Source organism: Neodiprion lecontei, chromosome 2 (genome assembly GCF_021901455.1).
Source record: "Neodiprion lecontei isolate iyNeoLeco1 chromosome 2, iyNeoLeco1.1, whole genome shotgun sequence".
NCBI classification, from domain to species: domain Eukaryota; kingdom Metazoa; phylum Arthropoda; class Insecta; order Hymenoptera; family Diprionidae; genus Neodiprion; species Neodiprion lecontei.
In genome coordinates, this window is record NC_060261.1 from 8328218 (window position 1) to 8349561 (window position 21344).

General features: G+C 42.0%; 2 protein-coding genes across 2 annotated transcripts in view; one reads left to right on the forward strand and one right to left on the reverse strand.

The window, feature by feature from the left end:
- Positions 1 to 21344, reverse strand: part of LOC107218147 (rho GTPase-activating protein 44) — a 79769-nt gene that overhangs the window by 50977 nt on the left and 7448 nt on the right. Inside the window, exon 2 of the mRNA XM_046731565.1 lies at positions 3183 to 3391. Coding sequence (XP_046587521.1) covers positions 3183 to 3187 — 5 coding nt within the window. The 5' untranslated portion in view covers positions 3188 to 3391. The remainder of the gene's footprint in view (positions 1 to 3182; positions 3392 to 21344) is intronic.
- Positions 9609 to 21188, forward strand: LOC107218130. The gene is made up of 4 exons (XM_046730454.1): positions 9609 to 9675; positions 14551 to 14744; positions 16716 to 16880; positions 21137 to 21188. Exons 2-4 carry the CDS (start codon positions 14554 to 14556, stop codon positions 21186 to 21188), a joined length of 408 nt encoding a protein of 135 aa, XP_046586410.1. The 5' UTR covers positions 9609 to 9675; positions 14551 to 14553.

Sequence of the window (21344 nt, forward strand, 5' to 3'; positions counted from 1 at the left end):
GAGCAAGACTGGATTTGGTCTCGTCTTGGCCTTGCCTTGATTTTCGAGACAAGACAAAGACAAGATCACCATAGAAAAATTCGAGGCGATACCAAGATTGCCCTGAAGTCGCGACAAAAGTCTCGCCAAGATTAGTCAATATTCAAATGGAAACCGTATTTAGGTGAAACCCAAGGAATAACCCAAAACGAGTCACAAAAATCAAGGTTTTTCCGAGACCAAGACAAAACTTAACAGACGAAGACAAGACCAAGACAAGATTTTGCAAAGTCTCATCGTGTGCCCAGCACTAAATTCGAAGGAAATCGCTTGCGTAATTCCAAGACTATCATTTTGTTTCCTAAACGGAACAGTGTCGAAACGTCGTTATAATTTTTGTTCGTCTCGATGGTAGCGTGATTCCTGGACTGAGTATTCAGTTTGACATGATCCAACCTCACAACATGAAAAAAACGACTAGCCAAGGCATAATCGAGGTACTTTACGAGGATTTTGCGATTTTCTCTGCAACTACGAGATGGAAAATACCCGGTGGACTGAACACAAGTTTGAAAAGCTATTAGGCAATCGACACTTTTTTCTCCTCGACTCCTGCTGCAGCATGCTCTGGATGTTGAAAATCTTCACGCCTTATCTCCACCCCGTAACTATTTGTCTCTTTCTCCCTCTCTCTCTCTCTCCCTCTCTATTTCTTTCTACCATTTTGCCATTAGCAGTCAAAAGGTCGGTCCTGAGGGTCCTGCCGTTCATTTTTTTGCCCCAATTTATTGCTTCACGTGCTCGGAATGCCACCCTGCAGCAGTGCGACTAGCTGCCTAGCTTATAGTTATAGAACCTGTTGACAGAACGGAACCAAAGATTGGAATTATCGAAAATTGAGAAAGCAGTTTAACGAAGGTAGGCACGTCGTCAAAACCGTGACTCTTAAGTACCGAACAAGAAAAGTTGAACGCCGAATGATATCATGATAATGGCTCTTCTACCCCGTGAAGCTACATCGTCGAGGAAAGCAAGTCTACTCGGCATTGCTCATAAGCTGACTGTGACCGTGATCATCAGACGCGGCAGACTGTATAGGGCTGACAAAAAATGGTCTATCATGGAAGGGAGAGAACCACGCACGCGGAGAGAGGGGAGTAGAGGAGAGGAGACAACCTTCGGTCGGGTTGCAGGGAGCGACGACGTTCTCGGAGGGAGAAAGGCAAAAAGGGACTTGGTCAGGTCCGGCATCCAAGAAACTGATTCCAGCATCTGTCCCAGTCGTGTGAGCATCTTTTATGCAGTCAGATATTCAGCCGTGTCCTGTACCCTATGACCTACGCACTTTACGCTCAAGGTCCGTCCTGGCGATATATATACATGCGTGTGTGTATCCAATATACATTTCTGTACGTGTAATACGGAGTGTGCATACTACATAATCCAGGGTCGCAAACGGTAGAGGACGTATCACTTCGAGCGTACGCAACTCGAGTCTTGAAATTTTTTTCATTTTTCTTACGGCTTTTTCTCTTTTTTTTTACTTTGCACATAACGTTTTTTCTCTTCATGTCGCGTGGTTCTCGTCACTAGGCAAATAAAATCATATTCCGTACAGATATGAGAAATGTATTATACGTTTGTAAGAGAAAGAATTTACGGTGACGTGAAAAACGTTGGCTAGTGGACGAAAATTGGGATTAAGTTTCAAGGCTCTCCAGTTAAGTTTGATAAACTTTGAACGAGAAATTGGTTGTTAAAGACGATCGATCATTCTCGATGAAATTTTTACAAACGATAACTTATTTCGTCAAATGACATGTGTTTCACAGCCTTTCGTGGAAGCCGCAACAAGATATTTGCAGACTGTTTATTTTCACTGAAAGCTGAATTCCCACAGCGGACTTATTCAATCCGTACAACTGCGGCCAGAGTTGAAGGTTGAATCAAACTATTTGGTCACCTGCAGAGCACTGAATTTAGTTTCTATTATCCGATTCGGAAGACTTTCTATCGTGGCCGTGATACATTCTCCATGTGGATCCAGACAGTTCCAGCAAATGTATATAATAATACTCATACGTAGGTGGAAGTATAACGTGATACCACTCCTCCTCCGACTTAATCTCTCATCTGATCTAGTCTTATCTAGCATCGTGGCGTACGATCTTATACATACAAAATATACCATATGTATACACATACAATACGTACCATACATATTCCTCATTCATTACATTTGTTTCATTCACACCCGCGTCACGCCCCCGCGTCTCATGCATGCATGCGTACATACATAGAAGCGGCGTGCTTTTAACTCTTCCAACTTTTTCTTACCGACGCTGTATCGTTGCTCCATTGCACCCTGACTTTCGGATGTAAAACTTTTTCTCCTCTCAAAAATAAATTATACATATATACATGTGCATATATGTGTGTGTATACCGTTTACATACGTATATCTTTTGCCTCCTAATTTCGTTTGACGTACATCCCCACCGCGTGTTCTGCAGTCACGTCCGTGTGAACACCCAACTCTCGTATTCCCCGTATCTCCGTCACGGAACCGGAACACAATTCAGGAGTAAAAAGTCGAGCTTGGCAAGGAATTGATTCAAATTCTCGCGGGCCAGCTGTCGGAAAATGTCCTCATGACGTCAGAGGATGGTTGTCGGCGCCATTTTATCACCACACAGCCTAAGTCTTTTATTTTAATGGAAGCGAATCGTATTTCTTGGGATTTCAAATTACTCATGTCCCACAAATTAATGAAACGTAATCAATGATATATCTGTTCTCATACCATCCACATGCGAAAAAACACGGTCAACGGTCAGTTGTCAGCCTGGTTGCAATAGTTTGAGTTTTTTCCACCAAATGAGGCATTGCAAAGTGACAATCCCGATAGACATCCGCCCCGGAATCCATCCTTTCAAATCACCTGAGCAATCGAGTTTCATCTGACCGCTATATCAAGTACCAATCTAACGAATCGCATGAGCAAGGTCGCACATTTTGATTAAGGATTGTTATAAAGTAAACCCATTGTAGGTAAACTTGGCACATATCAAATCGGAATAAACCGATTGAAGATTGAAGTTGTCTTAGCACGATTCACGACGTGGGAGCTTGAAGTATTTCTATCACTAGTATCGAAATATTAAAATAACAAATGAAAACTCGATTGCGTTTATTATACTCACCGCATATGCAAGGCGTGCGTAGGCGGCGACGATGGCGCCAGTTGAACGTGTGTTATGACGGGGCCCCATGAGCGGGCAGGCAGAGCACACCACGAAGAGGAATGTTTGCACGACTGAGTGAGGCCGAAAGCCGCCCTCAGATTTCGAGCTTATCTCATCCAGACCCGGCGCCCTGAGGACCATTTCTAGAGAGGGAACGTCACCGAAAACTAAAGTGAGACAGAGAGAAAGAAAGAGGGATAAATAGAGAGATCTAGATTACGGTAGAAAGAAAAGGATAGACGTGTATAGTATAATATGTATACACATGTAAGAAAGCGAGGGAAAGAGAGAGAGAGAGAGAGATATTAAGTATAAGAAATGTTTTCACCTTACTCGGCGTGAAAAGATTAGGTAAATAAAATGTTGAACACATGATATATGCGGTGTCTTTCAAATAAACAACTATCTTGTCAGTGACGAATAATAAATTTACCCTCTTATTAGATGCACCAATACTCTCTAACGCATATATGCGCACTTCAGGCCGATAACAAGAACTGTTCAAGATACATTTGCTCGAATAAACAATGAACAAATTCGACGAAGATCTATGTAAACGAAAAAGTATCAAGTCACACAGTTACCGACTATTTTCACCAGACGTGAGAAATAGCACACTGTAATAAAAAGCCTTAGGTGAAACTTATATGCAACTTTGTTTCCGTACATGCATATAGCTTTTACAATTTTTTTTATATACGTCTAATGCCTTGGACAATTTAAATGATGCAATGGCTTATATATATGCCTCATGATGCAGTTTCTCACGTCGAACTAGCTGGTTAGTTGACCGAAAAGAGTCATGTGTTACGAAATATTCCAGGAAACTGTTCAACAACTATGCATACAAACGCGCGTCTTAACAGAAACGAGGAACGACGGGGGGGGGGGCATGATTACATCTTGTCTTTAAAATTTGTGATGAGAATAAACGGTAATTGGAGCACCGTTGATATGTTTACTCCTCTGTAATGTGGAATTAGACGTATAAAATTCGTACATTCCTTTTTCTCTGTTCTACCCCAATTTGTCCGTTTCCTTCCTTCCTTCATTTTTGCAACAAAACCGTGCTAATGGTCAGCAGTAAAATGGGGACCAAGAAGTTACATCCCCCTTCCTGAAAGGCTGGCTTTTAGTGAATATCGCATAGTGCAGCGATTGGGAAAAACGAAAACCGAGATGTAACTCCGAAGCGAGAAAGATTACCCGTAGATTACAATGGGGAGAACACCTTAGCCGTCCATAAACCATGTTACCAGTTTTGAACTTTTTTTTAACCCCTCGCCGTTACCTGTCGTCGGATTTTGCTTGACCCACTCTTCCAACTGGTTACGTTATACTTTATGGATGACCTCTTAAGAGTTTTAACACTTCGTTTTTAGTTGTTGAATCGTGCAATTCGTCCCTAAACCTGCGGGGGAGGAAAGAAATTCCGGCAGAAGATCAAAGATAAGAACGAACAAAATTACAACTAAGAGGAAGAACAATAAAAAAATTAAAATGTGGAAAGAACCGTGTATAAACGGACGAAGCGAACGACCATTTGCTTTTTCTGCAGTCATAGGGTCCGTAACCTTCCACATTGAGTGATCTGACTAACGTCAAGGGAGTGGATGGAAAGTCTGCGCCTCGCGCAGTTATTATTGACAGAAGAAAATAGCGAAGAGTCCACGTATATACTAGCGTCGTGTGAAAAGGAAACGCGGATTTGGAATAATAAGAGAGTTTTATAATGAGACGTAAAGCAGCACGTGATGCATATTAAAATGTGAGAGGAGGGTCTATAATAAACAAATGCATGAACCGCACTTAAATGTCAATAAAACTAGTTTAAAATTCTTAGATGAATGGATCTCCCTGAAGAGTTCTACAGTTCTACAATGATGCAGCTGTGCCCGTAAGTCGTCATATTTAAAGAAGCGAGCTTATTAATCCTCACCTCTCCCACGTACTTCCATAATTATCCTTGGTCCAATTAACATTATTATTATTATTATATGCATCTATCCACGTATCTCACTATAGGCGAAGAGAATCCTGCAGCTTGTAAACTGTGTAAAACGCACTCTATGAAGCCGTTTCCAAAAACCGGCATCTTTGTTCGTTTCAATCAAATGATTTTCAACAAATCATAAACCCAACTACAGACAGTCCAAAATTAATGACGAATATGTCCCAACTAATTTCTCTTCTTCAAATACGAGCAATTGCATGTACCAAGTAGATGGTGAGCGTGAATTGATTTTCTACACGCATCCCCAACGAGCCCGTAATATAAAATCAACCCTCTTTCTATCACCCGCGTGTTTCCCTCGTGGATAAAGGAACGCGCGCAGTGTGAATGTCCTCGTTTCTTTAGAGTCGTATTATGGGGTACAAGGTACACCACATGGTGTATCGGGTTCGCCTAGCGGTTTTTTAGACTGTGGAGGTGAAGGATGGCTTAAAGCGATCAGATGCGGGTAAACACCTGGCCAGATACTCACCCTGCAGGTATTCCGCGATCGGAAGAAACGTCGAGTTTCTTCTTGCACTATACAGATAAGCGTTAGAGATAAGGTGACTGTAATGTTCCAGAGTTTTTTTGTGCGTGATTCAAACGGACAAACGTCACTCGGAATTAACATGAACAAGACTGCGTTTCAATACCGCATCAATCCTCCAGTCTGCAGAAAGACGAGTTCAATTCCTGGATATAAAACGTCGGAGAGGCAAACTTCCGGGCAGAAAGATTTCCGCATCTGGTCAACCGGTCGAACAACCCTACTGCAAACTCCAGCTGCAGTGGATCACTCTTTCCAATAAATACCTTGTAAGGCCAAAGTGCCTTCTTATATAAGGAACAGGGGGAATGCATCCTCCGAAGTGCAGATTGCAATGAGATCCGAGAAGAGCCAGCAACGTATATTCCAACTATTGATCAAGCTATGGGTAAGAAGTACCGAAGATCAAAGCACTGCTGAGAGTGCAGAATACAATTGATCGGACATCAATGCAGGATGGTATAGTGGAAGAAAAAAGAGAATAATGAACGAAACGAACTTCAATTGCTGAAAACAAATGTTCAATGTATTCCGCTATTTCGCCTGACAGGGCGTTAGGGTTGAGGGTAGAATTTGTGCATCAGATTGGTCAAGATTTTGGAATTGTGAAGGGTCTTTCCACCGGCGATGGAGGCCGGAGCCGGAAATCGTAAGAGTTCCGCGAGTCCGGGAGTATCGAAACGTGTGGAAGACGGAAAACCGAAGGCTTCATCACTGTTGCCTCCGAGCCCCGGATCGTCGACCGTAAATTGTCCGGCAGGCCGATCCCAACTGTCCCAAGGTGTCGCCTACGAGGGTGGCAAGGTGGTCGAACCTCCAAACGCTGGTGTCGTCGGCGGCGATTCCCGAGGGGTAAGATTGATGATTTACTCAGATTTTCCAAAAGTACAGCAGCGTTTCCTGTCATCGATCTCCTTGCATTTTGACCGTGTACTTTACACCTCGCTGTTTGGACTTTTGGGGTTCTGTCAGGTATCACCTCCTATGGTCGTCCAGCTTCCGAATCATTGCGAAACCATAACGCACAGACTGCATGGCGTCTAAGAAACGTTTGACATCTGACGCATCACTTGTCTTCATTTTATTAGTGGTATTATTGTATAGGTTCTCAAATCTGTTAACCGACGAAACGTTATCGTTGAACCAGCTGATCAATCACCGTTTATACGACCCTAATTGATCCTCTGATTTAATCAATTTTTTATTAATTATAGTGCATATAAATCGGGGATCAATGATAGGTACTTCATTCGCTCAACGATCTTTAAACTCCGAGATGACTACTGAGTTATTTATGCCTTACCATGATGATGATCTGATCATCTAACCGAGATCACGTCACTCATATTTTTCTACTCCACTCGACATGAATATTATAATTTCATTGATGAATTACAGACCTTGAGAGAAAATGATATTATCACAATTTACTTCATATCCATGGGATTCGTCAAGTGAAATTGACCTTTGTACAAGTACATGAAAAAGAGAAAACTATCTATGGATTGGTGAAAAATTGTTTTACCTCAATCTTAAATTACCCACAATCTGCCTCTCACGCGCACATTTTCATCTTTTATTCTTCGAATTCGGATAAGATTTAACTATTTGACTACTCTGAAATCGATTTCATGACTAAAAGGATCTAATCTCGGGCAAACGCATAACATAGAGGAAATTATATTCCGTGTCGAGATATGTATATATTATACATATATAAAGATGTATACTATATGGCGGGGCCTCAGATGTTACAAGGTAGACATTACGTCTAATTAAAAACCTCATGCTTTTCAACTCTGAATTAATTTGACACGTACTAAAATCACCGACAAGATGTTAGACCCGTAGATCTCGGACACAGATAGTTAATTTCTTAGTCTTACATAGACGACATACATGAATACCTATAACGTATGAACTAGTACAACGCTTCAACACATATACCGCACATATAACGGTGTTTGGCGCCCTGCGCCTTACGAGATGGCAATAAAGAGTGCATAACATACATACATATAAGAAGAATCACGCATATCATATATACGCACGATAGATCTCTCCTAATATACAAGAAGACCATGTTATGGGTTAGATTGTGTTAGGTTAGGTCGTATGACGGGCGTAGCGAATAGCTGTGCATAAAAACAGAGAAGTAAAAATAAATGATGAGAAAAAAAAAAGAGTAGTAACTGGAAAAAAGTCAAAAAAATTTTACATCGGATATATGTATACATAGTCGAGTTCGTCACGTGGCCAAGCGTCGCCAAAGGGGGAGGGAAGGAGGGAGAGACGAGAGGTTCCCCTCTATGTTTATTATTACTGGCGTGTGTGAAACTTTGAGTTTCCCACAGACTCGCCCTACTTCTGACGATGCCACCCGGCATACGTACGACGTACGACTCGCGTACACTGGCCCCATATATTCACCCCAACCCCTGCATCATGCCTTCCAGTGCAGCGTGTGCACTGCGCGTGGGACCACCCCGACCCCCCCTGCACCCCCATGCATGCACGTGACCGGCGATACCCAATTCTTTTTGGGCCTTCGTGCAAGCCGAGGCAATTCTCCAACCCTCCGATTTTGTTTACGATTTTTTTTATATCCATGAGTGCGTGTGCGTGTGTTTTCCGCTTTGAACTATCTTCCCATGAAATCACCTATATCGGATACTTTGGTTAGAATACTCGTTCAGCGAGACGGTATATATGATAATTATGATAAATCGATAGTCTAGCTAGGTGGAATAATTTATTCTCTTGAAACTTGAAAATCAACCGCGCATGGGCCAAATAATTCAATCTCATTGGTCGGCGAAATCTTCCCGCAGCGATATTTTTGTCTCCGATGCAGGCGGGCCAACTTACGCAAAATCTGTACGTTTGAATTTTCAAAGAGGATAAACATTAAATTCCGACCGTTCTTTGAAGAATCAACTTTCCGACCCAATAACAAATGCTTCCCAAACCTTTCCGAGTCGCTACCTCAATTATTTGAGATTCTAACCTCGAAAATTCGTATCAACTGCATCGTCGGTAGAAACAGTTTGACAGCTGAAACTCGAGTTGGCCAGCCGATAAGACTCGCGCATGCGCGGTTGATTTTCAAGTTTCAAGAGATTGTCCCGGTATATTGTCCACTGCATTGTACATTCGATAAATTTTTTTCCCACAGTAATTTTCACCAGACAAAGCTATCGATCCATAATTATATCTCGTAACAATTACGAAACGCTTCTAGGATCTGATATTGACAATTTTGCGCCAGCTTAAAAGTGGCGATGGAATGAAAGAAAGAAAGAAGTAAAGCAGGAAAGAGAGAGCCGTGAGAATTTGGTTAAATTATTTACCACCGAGAGGTTCAAAGAGAGAGAGAGAGAGACGGAAGGTGGGGCAAGTTGTTTGAGGAGCGTTTACATCACGCATTAACTTCGCCGCGTGGCGAACATAGTCGTCGACGATGTAGGGGGAGAAGAAGACAACGGGAGGTTTAGGTATCGGTGCATTTGTGTGCATGTGTGTGTGTGTGTATAAAGTTTCCGGGTTCGACCGCAATTTCCCTCCGGGCTTTATGTACTTTCTCACTTTTCCCCCATTTTCCCACAGTGAAGAGACGCGGCCCCGTTCGTTCGTCATCCCAATTCCCCCCTATAAGTCCGACTCCTCTCCCGCCAATATAATTGTCGCTTCGCTTCGTTGCGGCTCAAGTGCACGTGACGGTTATCTTCGGTTTTATCTACTCCTGAACGCAAAGGGTTGTTAAAATCGGTAACGCGACTGTATTTCGACCTGAAAACCTTTCGCGTTGATCATCCTCCAAAGAAACGGACGATAACCTGAAGATCGATGACTCCGACACGCAACCCGGCGATTCCCCTGACCTGACTATCCGAATAACGTTCGGTAAGGTAAGTGTACCGGTTATTGACACGTTTTGACCCTCTTATTACTAAAAATTATAAATTAAGGGAAGGAATTGTGAATTTTTCGATGACTAAAACCAATTGCTTCTTATATTTGGCTAATTTTAGAACTAAGGATCAAACAGATACAACCAAAGAAGGTCAGTAATTAGGACAGAGTCAATAACCGGTACGCTTACCTTAATACAGTTTTCTTCAACGCTATCTCCCGATGAGCGAGTAGAAGCGGTGCAACTCAATAACGAAGTCAACTCGAGAAGTTACCCATCAACCGAGTTACCATGCCGATGAATTTCACGGTTCCCACAGCGGACAGTCCACTCCCTGCACCCATAATACAGTCCATGTCACGGTTGGAAGATGATGCCCACGGGGCCTAAGGGGTCCGGAAATTAACTTTTCAATATTATTTTATCACCCCGTTTGCCTCGGCCCCGAAGTGAAAGTGCCTGTACCTGTATACATTTTCGAATGAATTATACATGCCGGAGGATTTTTATCCCTCAAATTCCGATACATTCATGTAGATGGTACGACAGACCTCCGTGATGGTCACGATTATGATCACTACCACTTCCTGGCTAACTAACTTGAGCCCCCCTTCCTCCCGTCCCACCGAAATGCCAAGGAGCTAAGTTATTCGTCCGGAAAAATAGGCGACGGTAGCTTTTTGGTAAAACTAATAAAGGTCCCTGAAGGTGAGGGCAGCTGCCGAACGGACACAGGTAGCCCTTGACACGGCCACGCTAATCCTGCCTTATCTCCCGACGCGGTCTTCGTCCGAATGATGCAGGCCCAACGTCCGGTAGCTCATAGCCGTATAACCGCTACGCCGCATGAAGGTGAAACGCCGCTACCGCATCCATGCCTGAAACTCAATACGCTCTTGTGACGGATGCTTCGCCTGGCTCTTGGACGGACAACCGTTAATGATGGAAATCCATCTGCACGTCGCTCAACTTTAACCCCTGACCGCGGGATGCAAGCGGTACGGGACGATATCGAATTACGAGGACTTTGCGCAACGGCGAAGTTGATATACGAATGAACTCAAAAACGGAGGTAGAGAGATGATCGAGACTTTGAGTGTAGTAGCTGATAACTAGCTTCGTTTACCCAGGGACATCGTAACTCGGTTCTAATGAGAAACCGACTTTACATGGTACCAACTTTCAAATTTTGCAAACACAAAAGAACGTGAACTCAAAAACGGAGATAGAGAGAGAATTTCGAGTTTAGTAGTTGATAACTAGCTTCATTTTTCCAGGGACATTATAATATTCGGTTCGGAAGAGGAACCGACTTTACACGGTACCAACTTTCAAACTTTGACATGGCTTGAAGGATTCATAACTCCATTGCCTCCTTTATTCTTTCATTATTGGAGCTTTTATTACACTATGTAAGTATTATTTTTGGCTGACTCAGAGCCGGTTGACTTTGGCTAATCGGTCGCCCATCTGTACCAACAAAACCTTCGGCTGTGCCGCCACGCGGCTAGCAGTAACTACCAAAGTGTGTACGGGCTTCGAAAAGCGAGGAGAGAAACGAGGAGGTTGCGTGCCTTTATGGGTTGTCCGCGGCCCCGTTGTGTATGGGAATCGAATTAACTTATGAACATTCGTTAGTTAACGGAGCGTGGCGGTCGGCTCGACGAATGAAACTTGTGTAACTTGTTTCGTTCCCACTCTATTATATCGGTCTAGGGGACGCTTGCGTTCGGCATTAACGCGTTGCGTGATTATATCATCAACCGGGACCCCCTCTATTTCGTTATCTTGTTGTATTATAGCTGGTGCATTAAATGCCGCCTGCAGATCGGCCACCGATCCATCCTATGACAACATGCAAGAATACACCCCGAGCATTATCAACAGTTTTACTCTATCAAAGTTACGATTTGCTACCCACGACCGGAGATCATCAACTGCCAAAGGGAGAGGAAATAAAACTTGTATCTCGGGGGTTTTTGGGATTATACGAAGCAACAAAGATCATTTGAAGTTGTATTTAAACTGTGATAAGGCTAGGACATGGTAAATTTTTGAGCTGGGACACTAAGCATCCCACTGTGACTGAAGGGGTTAATGATCCAGGATTAAATTTGTTTGAATAATGTTGAAATTTTCTTAGCATGTCTTCTCTTGTATTTTTCATGTAATTCCGGTGAAGGTAAACTACATATTATACAGTTGTGCACGCAGCGCACGATACTTGCAAAAAATCTGGAACAAGTAGATACGTCCGTGACATACAAACGATCTAATTGTAACACGGTTACAGTTGTTGAAAATAGAAGAAAAAAAAAAATTATCAAACCGGTATAAGATTTTTATGTTCATAAAATCCTTATATTTCTTAAAATATTTCTATAAAATTGTTCCCTTTTTTTGTATATGCGTAACGATTGACCAACTTTTCAAAAAATCAGTGATCATTTCTCGAAAGTGCTGCACCGAAATAACCACGTGATTAAAACAATTCTACTCGCCATGTTTAAAAAAATGATATTATTATTTTAGCAACGAGGTGTACCTCGTAACTTTTCCCCGTCAAACCGGCCACGCTTTGTTGTGCAACATTATTATACGCATCGGAAGATCGTAAAAGGCAGGAAATTCGAAACTCTGCGTTGCTGCCTGCGAGAGATCAGTGCCCCTCGTCATTTCGTTTGGCCTCAGGCTATCACCACCCTCGCGTCTAAATCTTTCAGGTTCAAATTGCTCCTAACCGTTTTGGAATGTTTCGAAAATTGCTCGAATTCATCGAAAACCCTGTAATAAGAACCTCGATGTTTTTTTCACCCAACTTCTCTTTTACAAAACGGAAACCTCGTTTCTCGCTTTTTTAATTTTACAGGGCAGATACACACGATTCTTTGAAAGGTCAAATTCCTCTGTTTCTTTCTTCCTCGAAGAACCCGCCGTCGAAAGTCGAATTCATCCCGAAAATCATCTTCACTGTAATTTTTATAAGTCTTTTTCAATTTATTCCTTTTATTTCCAGTTCCAGTCGATCGGTTCATTTAATTGCTAATTCTTTTACGTTACTTGCGGCATTTTTCTAAAGCGCGTCAGCACGAAGCAAAACCAGTAAATCTACTGAACAACGACGACCACTTATGGAATTACGACTTGCATGCTTGTAATGACAATAAGAAACCAGTCATTTCGCAAGCGAAGTTCGTAACAGTTAATGATCATGATAAATGATGCGTATTGCACGAAGCTTACCGGTTAGCGAAATGATTTTTTACACATCTGGGACTATAAATTTTGCGGCCACAAATATCCAATCTACCCAATTGAGAATATTACAGGTTACGTATACACGATTACAATATACGTACGTGCACGAATCTGTTTGCTAAAACTATCTTCTATATATATTGAGAGTGAAGATTGGATTGGCAGGCGATTAAATAATCATGGTGAAATCGATACAGGCATGTATTTATATTGTATGTGGTATGCAACGTGATTACCCAATTACACCTGTACCTTCGAATCTCCTACATTATATACATACATACGTGAATCATCATCAACGTACAAATCTCGTTGAATCAAAATTATTGATTAACTGTGAGAAAAATAAAGTAAAAATTAAACACCAAACAGAAAAGTACGAATAAAGACTGAAGAGGATCTAATAAACAAAAATAAAATATGATGTTGAAATTAATCTGACCCTCACCTTTTCAAACTCCTGTAACATTTGTATTATTTCGTGTATTTCTTACCTACTCTCTCTTTCTCTCTCTTGACCTTTTTTTTCCTCTATATCTCGTTCCGTAAACTCGCACCAACCGCAGACCAGCAATTGGTCGCGAGGTAATAATTGTTTGTAAATTGTTTTTGCGGTTAGAAAAAATAAATAAATAAATAATAATGAATAAAAGAAAGATATAAAAAAAAACATTTTAAAAAGACGGAGTAACAAACGAAACGAGAAAATAAAAATACCACCTGGATGTAATAAATTCTTGAAATCCTAAGGTTCTTTTTTGCCCGGTGGGCGCAGCTTCGTGTCTGTAGGGTTAATTCCCCGATTAAAACCTAAGCTTATAATGTCGCCAGAATAATTCTAAACTGGTGTAGAAATCCCGCATATATGCACGCGATAGGGTATCTCAGAGTACATATAAGCCTGAAACGTTAATCTAGCTCTGTAGACCCCTCTTCTTATGTATACCTACTTACGGCTTGTGTTTATAAGAAACCATTAGCCGTTTGCAATCAATCACCGATGGCCCGTAACTTATGACATTTACGAAACAAGGCGACCCCGGGGTCGCCAACTGTGCCATGGGAAAAAAGAAACTTTAAAAAGTAAGAATTAAAAAAACCAACCAACTCACGAACGAAAAAGTAAAAAAAAAAAAAGCGACTTCGGCACTAACGCGACTCGATCTCTACCCTAGGCTTACTTTACCGTAATGCTCAACGAGGTCTATAATCAGGTACGTACGGAGGATTTTGGCTCCTAGAACTCGATTATGATAAAACGTACTCGTTTCCTCGACGCTTAGACAAGACCCTGCTAATTTTACCTTGTGAAATTTTTATTCTCGAGCAAATAATTAAGTGGGAAGTTTTATGGCGTAATTATTTTTTCACAGGAATAAATTGTGTGTTCACCTAAAGCTTGAGACAAATTTCTCCCCAAAGTTCGCGTTGTCGAGTCTGTGAAATTAACTTAACTACAAATTTCCGTTAGAATTTTAGGCCGCCATATTGTACAAGTGATTTTTAATTTAAAAAACCTGATAGCGAATCCTTGAAATTAAATTTTTAATTTACAACATTTTTATTCCGATTTTTAAAAACTATAATTTTTTTTATTCAACATCCGTTTCAGCGTATGACCAACGCCCAGATGCAGGCGCAATTTTACTTGAACGAGAAAAAGATATTTGAACTATTCAACTTCCTGATCGGTCACCTCCTCGTGGATGAACCGACTGACCCGATCGAGTACCTTTACGAATTGCTGGATAAATGCATGCTATTCAGAGCCGGACTTGGCGAGCCGCCGCTTCTCTTCACCGCCCGGTAAATAATAAACTCATTTATTTTATATGCCGTTATATGATACGGGGTCACTTCGGGTTATTTAATCGCACGTAAATGAAATCGCGGATACAGAGATAGGAGAGGTAATTGGCGATAGTCGTTAGCCTTTCTGAATTCATATTTATCGGTTCTCTATAAAGCGACAAAGCATTACCGAGACCATTTGGAGCGGTTGTAAATTAACAATCAGAAAATTACACTAACTACCTTGGTCTAAAAAAGGTTCGACAATGACCATAGTATATTTTTCAATTACTGGTCGGTTCATGGAAAAATTTCTCAAGAAATCAGCACGCGAATTGGTTGTACTATTATATTATACCTAGAAACACGAGCAAAGAAGTGGAAACGAGAATCGCGAGTGAAAAAATACTCACGCCAAACGTTCAGCGGCAGCAATTTGGCAACTTCATTTAATGTTTCTAGAAATCGACGTTGGAAAGAAAATTTTCAACGAACTCAGCGGCACCGCGCTTTTATAATCGTAATCAAAATCCCGACAGCGTTTAGACTCCAGACAGTGATTTCGTGGGTAGGTAAGATCAGGCAACGTACCATGCAGTCCTGCAAGCCACCCCCCTCAAGCTCCTCGTGACAAACGAAATGAAGAAAGATAAATGATATTCCATGAAAAGTCGGGTATAAGAAGATGAGGCTCTCCTCGAGGAGAGAATTGCCCAATAATTTAACCGCCGCAATGCCGCCGTCGCCGCTCTGCCTGCAGAGTTTAGATCCGTCGACTGTTACTTCCACCCTCCTGCAGCTAACGGAGAAAACTTGATTACGTGCCAAAGCGTAATATCCCAAGATATAGACTTTGGAGACCGTGTACCGTCTCTTACCGCCCGTCGCAGCGAAAGCTATGAACAAAAATAGGTGGATCAGCGTTGTCCAATAAACGCGAAGCTCTGTACGTTGGAAGGAAATAACCTCCTGCCGCCTGCATTGGTGAGGAACACTTTCCTACACAGGACGCAGAGCCAAGGCAAGAATTTTTATTTTATTAGCTTCCATTGCTTGGACGGTTGTTCATCCGTTCAAAGTCATCGCTAGAAGAGGCAGCCTGTAATCATTCGTCGTCTTGAAGGAGCTACGAATTCTGGGAGGGTTTAAGAGACAGATCCTCTGCCTAGTAGATATCTATACTTTACTCTTTCACCGCCAACCAATCGTCAGGGTATAACTTGGACTCATCCGAGAAGAAAGAGGAGAAGGACGACTGCTCAGGCGTACAGTGTAATTAACTTGCTCCGAAGTGCAGGCACTTATTCCGTACTTCACCAGGAACCTGTGGAGCCTAATTCTTAATACACGCCAATGTACGTCAAGACTCCCGTGACTTGGAAGGCGGAAACAAGGAGAAGCTGCATATGCACGGCACCACGACTACGACAGCATCGAAATGGATTAAATACGTCGTTAAACGCACCCTGACTTGCCGTGTATCGTTAGACCCGATCGCTTCCACTGGTCAGAATTATGCTAGCTGCAGTAAAAACAATCCATGAAAATATCTGCACGAGCTAACTGTGGGGCAACATTGAATCCAACAAACTAGGCTAGGCGGTATTCTCTCAGTCTTTTAAAGTCAATAAAGACTATCGTTCGTAGTTTACAATCTCGGCTCGAAAGACCGTGGAGCATTAGGTACTTTTTACACATTCACAACGTCAAGGAGACAGACGCGACAAAGTTGAAACATCTTTTCGTGGAATATCTGGAGCTGAAGGCAAAGCGTAGTTGTGTATGATACTTTTCCATGAATGAACTCGGGATGGTATCCAAATACTGATCCTCCAACAGAAGCACATGTGACTACACATATAGTCGAGCTCCTCTTCTGTCTTCCACCCTAGTTGTCTTGGGTAGTTACAATGAGACCAGGAGTTTTCCACATTGTTTGCGTTGTAGATTCTTTGTTGAAAAATTTGACGAGTCTTGTTTCCGTAGACACGTCGAGAGCATGTTCCAGAGTCTGGATCCTGGAGGCTTGGGCAGCATCTCTCTAGACCAGTACAAAGCCGGAATGACCACCCTTGGCATTGGCTGCTACGACATGAACCCGAAGACTTGCTCAGCCGGACGGGTTGACAAACAGACTTTTGAAGATGAGGCGTAAGTCCAGTTGCATATTCTGTAAGATTTTCGGCTATGACTTCAGGTCTCCAAAGACATCTTTTTCTAATCTTATATTTGGCCCTGCAGTTTCGGATGACAGTCTTGCGTTTACCTCTTGCACATACCACAAAATTTCCGCGATCATAAGTTTCAGTTCTTTTTTCTCTTTGCGTAAAATGCAAACGTGTTACGTACGCAGGATAAGTATCGTTGAAAATTCTTCTCCCTGAAACGTTATAACGCGACGCAGATGTTCGATGGCGGCTGGCGATGTTTACTTCACCGCAAAATGCTAATTTATTAGGTCAGTTCGGTTTGTTAGCGCCGACAATTCGTTCCCACGGAAACGTTGTACAAAGCTGGGCTGCTTTTACCTACAGCGAAGCCAGACTCGAGATTCTGTACACAACTGAACAGGTTTAACGACAGTTACAATTGGATATCTTAGGTACCTACTCGTTTTTCAATTCTTTTTATTGAAAATTGGTCATCAATTTTACAATACAATTGCAGTATCGCCGCCGAACGCATAAACATTCCGCTTCAAACAATATACCTATGATCCGAAAGTCTCAATTGCGTCATACCGCGCCTTTTCCAAAGCCCGCTACACGCCAACAGCCTGGTCTATAACGCTCTATCGAGCCGTGGAGAATGGCTTAAACTGGTCTAAACTTTCAGCATTCATATATCCCGCTCGTTCGAGGTCAGAGAAAAAGGTTCGACGACTGGTACCGCACGTGTTGCAAATGTCTTTCCAGATTTTACCACCCAGTAATTTCAATCTCTCATCGTTCGGAACAATTCTACGATCTCTAATGATGATCACTTTTCGCAACAAGCATCTTTCGGTGCTCTGACGTAAACTAATAAGCGTCCGATCCGATGGCGGTGTAGCACTGTAAAGATGAAAGTACAACTGTACAAGTGCCTAATGGATCCAGGACTGGAACACGCGGCGAAGATTCCCACCGTCCAAATCGCACCGTTCGAGTCGATTGATACCGCACGGTACGTTGTCCAATTATTGGATCTTCGATCTGACTACGTGGCAGCAGTCGAGGTTGAGGCTGGTCAATTTACCAGTAATAAATAACCGGGTTGAAGCGTCGAAAGGATGTTTTCGTACCTTACTTCTGGGTTTGAAAAATAGTTTCGACGAGTGTCGATCAAGCTTGTGATTGTGCGATTCACACAAAATTCAAACGGTACCACAACGTAATAATAGCCGAGCAGATCGTTCAGCTGTATAATCGTTCCTTGACGGACAGGAGATAGCTGCAGGTACCGTTTATGCCTGTCTCCGTGACGATCAAGCCGATGCTGGACTTTGTCGATCCGAAAATTCCGTTAACCGATCAAGTTTCTCACGCACAATTCATTTCAACGGAGAACGCGAGGAAACACACAGCGCTTTGTGTATTGAATTACCGCCACATCGATTAAGATCATGGCCAACGGTCATATCTATCCATGAATCTTCTCGGCGATTCTATTTACTTTCTAGCAATATTTTGGCATAACGTCTGCGAAAAAATTACTCCAACTTCGAGTCAAGTAGACACTCTACTTTTCATTGCCTTCTCCTGGCATTGGCTACGAAGCTGAAACAAGCAGTTAGAGTTGGCAGGCTAACGAGTTTAACTATTTGGAAATAGAAAAATGGAGTTCAGGTGCATCCTCGTAATTCTGTAATAGCATTGGGGGTTCAAGGTATTTAACGAGATTTTGATTTTCGGACTTCACTACCTTACTCGAATGAACGTTAGAACGTTTGGCTGCTGATTCTAGCTGCGAAACTTCAGTCTCGTGCATTAGCTGGTAGCTACGCGGTATCCTCTATTCAACAGTCTGAATTCCTTACGCGACATGGAATTTCTCGATGCCTGAGGATATACCTGCAGCGGACCGGGGGATCCCGGCTTCTGAAGGCCCGGACAAAATCAGGTCCCATCATACGTGCTCTTCTTCAGAAGATGTGCAGGCATTATATACGTTGCGTCGCGGCAGTTTTGAATAATCGTAGGGATTACTTTAATAAGCGAGGGGTCGAGGCCTCAGACATTGAGGCACGCGTAGCCCGCGGGTCCTAAGGACCAAAAGGATACCCTAGACCGAATTACGGACGCCCTTTTTTCCTCGAAGGAATCTGCGAGGAAGGATACCGAGGATATGTTATTCCTGAAGGTACGAGGCTAGGAATGGAATCGTCTGTTTACTTTCCAGATAAGCAAATGAAAGAGTGAAAAACAGATTAATTATCGGTTGATTATAGTTCAAGTCCTGCAAGAACGTATAACGTCGCGTTTGTAAAATTCGTGACTCAGAGACTTCGAGTCACTGCAGACTGAGCATGAGTTAAGAATCTTTAACGACTAAAATAAGAGGCAAAGAGACGAAGAAGAAGAGGAAGATGATGACGAAGGACAGGTCTGCGAGTAATTCTATCCTGAAAAAAATCACGAGAACGAACAAAATGGGTCAATTGAAATTCGAGTAGACAGCGTCTTTCCGATTCTGTATTGCGTATCCACTTTCTACCGAAACCAATCGACGCGCAGTCGTCCAGAATACACGAAATCCAGGATTCATCGATTCATCGTTCTTTGGTTCTCTCATTCTCCTCACGTTTTATTTCACTTGATTACATTTCGATTGCTTCTAACGGAACGAGATCGCGATAGATCGAGTTTTTGCGAGTACCGTGTTGAAGCCCCGCTTCTTTCGGGTAAAAAAAAATGTGGGGAGAGGGAGAGGGAATGTACCAAGACAGTTAATTTACTGTGGAAAAAAAAAAAAAAAAACTGCAAAGATTATTTCGTCCCTCAAATGTAACACGCAATACGTATAAGTAAAGAACGTAGATGACCCCTGGACTCGAGGCTCGGTCAGAGGTTAATGGACCATTCTTGCGAATCATTTCTGTCATTGTCCTGTGCTCGGGTACCTATACAGTCGTGTAGCTATAAAGTATACATAAATTATTAAACAACCGACCTGAATTTGCATTAGTGTCCGAATGTACGTATAACGTATATGTACACGAGTCCGTCTCCGTTCTACAGTGCGACAGAGAATGGATGCTGGACTGATTTCGAGAGAGACAAACGTACAAGGCGCGTGCGGGACGAACTCAATTTGCTCCGATTAACTAGCGCTCGCTTCTCGGTCAATATAAGACCGTAGGTATTTACGTGCAACGCGTATGTACATAGAAATAGAAAATCGGACTGTCTATAATTAATATTGTATCAAATTACATAGCAATGAGCAATTTTCAATCGAAATATCGAACTATTATCTCGAGTTTCGAGTTGAGCAGCATTTGACCGTGAAAAGATTATGACCTGGTTCATGATCAACGTTTGAAACTTGTTCCAAAATCACTAACATGTTTTATATTTTGAAAAATTTTCTACATTTGGATATTTTCAAGCGATATTCAATCGCGTAAATCAAGTTTGACGGACAGTTAAGGATGGCCGGAAACTTGGCGCATGTGTAAAAGTTATTTCATCGAGTTAAACAATGTCTCGTGGAAAAAAAAGTGTATAGAGGTTAGTTTTTGTCGGTTTATACATGTACAAGGAGGGGCATTCTTACGATAAATTATCACTGCGACGAGCAGGCAGACCCTGAATTATGGCTTTGGAGCACCGTAGTAAAATCGCAGTTTTTGCTCGTCGCTCGCTTGCTCGCCTTACAATTAGTTTACTTCGGATGTATTATATTTTAGCGCAATTTCGAACTACGGGATTATTCACGTATATATATATTCCCGCTTTGTGATGAAGATAAAAAGGTTGCTCGATAATTATTTTTTTTTTTTTTTCATTGTCGATAATCATATTTCGATCCTTTAATTCGACACATGTTGAGTGCAATCAGACTTTCGGACACCCTGTAATATACGTAATTGTGCGTTTACGTCTGACAGCTAATGTGTCACTGCGTACATTACATACGTCTACTCTTCTTCGTCTTCTTCTTTTTCTTCTTTGCCCGATGACGTCACCCGTCTTTGGGTCAAGTGGCTTAATTGAACCGACTATACAACGAATTATTAAAGCAAATCTTGTAAGTTTCCTTGATTATTTTCAAAGATCTAAATAACACACGCGTGACAAAAAACGTTCGAACGTCTTCCCACTCTTTTCGAATATCTCGATTTTCTGTTATTCCCACTCTGGACAGCGTGAGTAAGAAAATGAAGTAACGAATGCCACGATCTACTCAAGAATTTATTTTCACAGAAAAAAATGCCTGGTGAGTATGCTGTCCGAAATGATAGTCAAGAAGTCGTAGAAGAAGGGACTGAACAACACTTGGTACAAAGAAGTTTGGAGCAATCATCATATAAGTTGTTTCGTATCCAAATGAAATACATATCTACCTTCGGATAAAAAAAAATGACCATGTGAATAAATTTGATTACCCTATGCGTATAAGAGTATCTTTCTA

Bases quoted from the DNA above. Each gene is read 5' to 3' on its own strand.
- LOC107218130 (XM_046730454.1), top strand. From the start codon at position 14,554: ATGACCAACGCCCAGATGCAGGCGCAATTTTACTTGAACGAGAAAAAG. The intron at 14,745-16,715 runs GTAAATAATAAA...TTGTTTCCGTAG, and splicing joins CCGCTTCTCTTCACCGCCCG to ACACGTCGAGAGCATGTTCC. The intron at 16,881-21,136 runs GTAAGTCCAGTT...TTATTTTCACAG, and splicing joins CAGACTTTTGAAGATGAGGC to AAAAAAATGCCTGGTGAGTA.